Below are 4757 nucleotides of genomic sequence, written 5' to 3'. Positions count from 1 at the left end.
TGTGGTTGATTTATAGGTTTTTTTTTTAAGTTCTCAGTAAAAGTATATCCTGAATAATGACCTTTGAAGTCACGAAATCGGTGGAAGGAATTCATAAAGGAGAGGAAAAGATTGAATAGTCTGATATTCCAGTGTTTTGTTATTCGTATCTAGTTTACCACAAATGGATTAAGGTTTGCTGTTTTGTTCAAATCGTTTTCTCTTGTTTCGGTCTAATTTACTGGTGCACCATTAACTTACGGAGTTACTCTACGTCCCTAACTTACTGGTGCACCATTAACTTACGGAGTTACTCTACGTCCCTATACCAACAACTTGTGAGGTTATCGTACGTCCCTGCTTAATTTTATTTTGGACAGCGTAAGCTATATATTTAAAAAAAACAAAAAAAACATTAAGTAAAGAGAGAAAAGGCTTTGAAATATATTATAAGTGCGTATATATTTGTATTTTTATGTTAATGTTTTCGTGATTAAATCTAAATCTTTAATATTTAATTTTGACCAAACTTTTTGCGCACGCATGCGCAAAACGTCACGTGAGCTATCGGCTGAAATTTTTACTAATCTTCATCTAAGAGAAAAGGTAGGCCTTTTTTAGTTATTGTCATTAGGATTAAAGACGGCTGACTTAGCGGCAAATTATAGGATAAAACTACTTGCAGATACACAAGTATTGGTTAGGCCTAGCAAACTAAATTAGCAGTTTCTAGCTCAAGTTTTCAAAAGAATTGTACGGGTGGACGAATAACGGGGTTGCGATCCTAAAGTTAATGTCACTTTCTTACTTGCCGTGGTTTGTTGGTGTGTATCGACAAAATTCATATCTAATCAAAAACACCTTAGTCGTGAAAAAAAAAGGTGCGGCCAAAAAAATGATTTAGTGTGCGAATTAAAGGAATGAAATCAGAATTGGCAGCCAAACTGGTAGCTACACTTATAGCATTGATAAGAATTTTGCAGCCAATACTCGTTCGTTAGTTTTTTCTTTACCACTGACATTGCATTAAGAACAACTACATATTTACTGGAGAAGTATTGAGAAGCTTGTGTATTGAATAACATGAGATGGTGGTAGCATATGTTCCTGTATTTTAGTATCCAATTGTCTTCTCGCGTCTTCCTTTTGTAGAACTCTTCATAATCGCTGCTCGTAGCTCCCTGGTGGCCCATCGTTAAGTCTAACTTATAACACCAAAAACTGGGTTTTAATATCTGCGGATGGCGGAAGATAGATAGCCCATTCTATGGCTTTGCGCTTAACAAAAAACATACACTTATATGCAATGAATGGTTAAGTACGCCCAGAAATCTAAGAAATTAATTTGACTTTCATATTGTAAACTACACAAATATTTGATTCGTTTTTAGCTCAACGTGTTTAATACATTGTATGTTGATCATCCTAATGACCCTATTGTAGATCATAAATTCTAACAAATAAAATAATGTGTAGCTCAATATAAGGACCCCCTGTTTGTTTTATTGAACACATTATATATTTATTTATGGAATCCGCGTTTTTGAATCGTGGACTTCTCATCGCCAAATTTATTAACCGTCAAAACCGTTATTGATATACTTTTCATCGCCACTTTTTTTCATCTTTTCTCAACTAGATGTAAATATTCCCAGTCCTCTGTAGACCCAGAAGAAACTGAAGGTGTATCGAACTATTCACCTAAAACTCTGTACTGCTTTACACCATGCAGCTAAACGGATACTATACCATTCATCTTAAATCCTTATCCTATCTAGACCTATAGATAAAAAGAAAACTATATATGCTAAAACCGGCTACTGATGAAAAGTTTAGTGATGATTGTGTTGATGACGGAAATATTTGGCAATTCACTGAATTCGGTAGAATGTTGGTAATGAAAACGTATAAGAGTTCGTGAGTAGCTCAGAGTGGTCAACATATTAACATTTTCTTGACTTGTTCATGTTTGACAAACCAACTCGTGAGCAGTTCAAAATGTCTTGAGTCGTGTATTTCTGAACGTACTAATTAATTTAATGTCAATGTATTCAAACGTACTACTTCGTGTTGAATATGGTCAATAAATCGTATGCAATGCATAGTTCTCCCTTGACAAATTATAATTGTTATAGACAGTACTTCTTTCCATAATAAATTGAATGTCTATATATTTCGGGAATTGTTTTATATTAAATTATAACACGTGTTATATCATTCACTTATATTTGTTTTGCATATAAATCATATATAGGATAGGCGGTACAATGACTCTTGAATCCGTCATGTCTTGTACAGGAAATTATACTTTAGTGACTTCCCCGTTGTCTTCCTCAACGGATGCAGATTATTGTTTGGTATACCCAGATCAACAAAGCATGTATCGCTCGGCCTGTCTGCCTGGATTGGTATTTGGTCGTTGTGCGCAGTGTGGTAGGTTCATGTTCTATTCAGCCCTCTTCCTCCCTCCCTCCATTTACTATTGTATATTAAACTGTCAAATGCTATAATCACGAAATCAAGGCTTAAACACTATATAAAACATTGATTCTACTTCCCACTTCAGAGCCATCTCCATGAATAGAATGCTTATATCATTTAATCCTATTTTACTACTCGTCATTTGGTCGTTTACACTCGCAAACATTTCCATAACAATATCACTTTTTCTTTTGATATAGTTTGCTTATTGTCACATCTTGTTTCTGATTTGAGTGATATGATTTTTTCAAGTTAATTTTGAATTCATTTTCTAGTTTGTTTTAACTACCAAACTAGACCTTCACGTACTGTTGAAACAACAGTGACAAACTGAGAAATTTGCTCCATAAGGGCGAAGTTTATATTTTTATGTTAAGTTTCAAACCTACAGAAGCTAGTTGTAAATGAATCTAGTTTTTGTTCTTCGATATTATTCCAAAGATCCCAGGGATGTGATGAAATAAATATCTAGAACCAGCGCTGGATTAATATCAAACTTTTAGATTGTCATATTAATCCATTCAGTGCACCTTTCTAAAACAGTTTCAAAAGTTCATTGTTTGAAGTTTTTTTTTGTTGTTTTTTTATACTGGGATATGTTATTAATGCCTTATACTTTAAAAATATGATTTTCATCACATTTGTCGAATTTGCTTGCATTTTTGACGTCCAGTAAACGGGGACCACTTTCTTGGCGTATGATGAATTGTCAAAAGTATTGTTTTATCCCACGATATTTAAGTTATTATCTATTGATTTACTATTTAAATAATCAGTTTGGTTATTACTTGTTGCATTTTCCTACTCTCGTTAACAGCACTGTGGTATGAAGTCGATTCTCACAGATTTGGAGATCTTCGGAATGTTCACAGGTTGTCTTTGTCACGATCTTGACCACCGGGGGACGAATAACTCCTTTCAGGAGAAGTGAGTGGCTGTATTTTTTTTAAGACTACGAAAAGCTATTCGGTCTAAGAAAACTAAGTTTTTCTAACGTGTTGCTAGTTTTTCATGTTGCAAATGTTATCTCGCATTAAAATGCAGGATATGTCCGATAAACTCAAACTACAAGTATGTTAAACTATTTATTTCCAACTATCTATGTGTAACTGTGTCTATCTTTTACCCTTTTCAAAAGCGTACACAGAAATTCGTTGTATTATGAAAGATTACTGACTGTTTGAAAATCTCAAACAGGATAGTTCAAAATTAGGAGACGACAATAAATGAACTTTAAAGTTTTCGAGTTGGCCGTTTACGCTATATGCGCACAAGCCGTCATTCTGATCAAAAACTTTTCCAATTATAATCTTTATTTGTTTTTTTTTCTTGTACATTAAAACTGTCAATAATAAAAGTACTGAAAAAATTCAGACTAATGTATCAACTAAACACATCGGATTCCAAGTTAAATATATGTTACGAATAGACATACCTTATTGGGTAAAAGGAATGTTAGTAATGCAATTTTAAATTATTATTATTACTTGCATCCCAACATTTAATTCAATACCAAAAGCTTTATTTTATGATGGCGATTAGCTGTTCTGTATGTACTGGAAGTGATCGTATGGGAATGTATTTTAATCATTTATCGTATATATATGTGTGTGTGTGTGTGTGTGTGTGTGTGTATTACTACAATAGTAAGAATAGTATGATTGATAAAAAAATAGCTTGTGATAATTAAACACACGAAAGGTCTGCAACTATTTACAACAGATATTGTTTTAATGTAGAGAGAGAGAAACAAATGTTCAAAGGTCAACGAAATGTTATTTATTTTGGAGTTATATTCGATTTTGACGATTTATGATAACAGCAGCGAGAATGTGTGTTTAGCTTGTGTAATTTTATCGAAACTTTTTCTTTACAGAAGCGGATCCGCTCTTGCTCTGCTCTATGGAAGTAAGGCCACAATGGAGCAGCATCATTTTAACCATGCTGTGATGATTCTCTCGAGTAAGGTACGTTTTACGATTCCAGTCCAAACTACTTGCGAGTCTAAACATTTATAAACCAGACGTATCTTCATATTTCCGTTCTTTTTCGAGATTCATGATACTAAGAAATTACATAGGATGGAAAAAATAAGATAAATTACAAAACAAGCTCGATTTTACCCTGAAAGAGGAAGGTCTTTCTTCCGAAAGTGCTCGTATGTTCGTTAAAGATGTAATTAAAAAAACGTAACTTTGATTATGAAAAGAATTTGACTCCAATGTTATTTTCTGTTATTCCTATCAGACCCAATTAACTTATTGTATGAGCCTGACTTCAAAATGATTTGCGACTTT

The 4757-nt window shown here is 33.4% G+C and overlaps 1 protein-coding gene across 4 annotated transcripts in view; it reads left to right on the top strand.

Moving 5' to 3' along the window:
- LOC106464936 (dual 3',5'-cyclic-AMP and -GMP phosphodiesterase 11A-like) overlaps positions 1-4757 on the top strand; it is a 103148-nt gene that overhangs the window by 82356 nt on the left and 16035 nt on the right. For all 4 annotated transcript variants that reach the window (XM_022392754.1, XM_022392753.1, XM_022392756.1 and 1 more), the window contains 2 exons: positions 3278-3387; positions 4337-4427. In XM_022392754.1, the coding sequence (XP_022248462.1) occupies positions 3278-3387; positions 4337-4427 (201 nt within the window). The remainder of the gene's footprint in view (positions 1-3277; positions 3388-4336; positions 4428-4757) is intronic.

The sequence above is a fragment of the Limulus polyphemus genome, unplaced genomic scaffold (genome assembly GCF_000517525.1).
Source record: "Limulus polyphemus unplaced genomic scaffold, Limulus_polyphemus-2.1.2 Scaffold1789, whole genome shotgun sequence".
Taxonomy (NCBI): Eukaryota; Metazoa; Arthropoda; class Merostomata; order Xiphosura; family Limulidae; genus Limulus; species Limulus polyphemus.
This window is presented reverse-complemented; position numbering and strand designations above follow the sequence as displayed.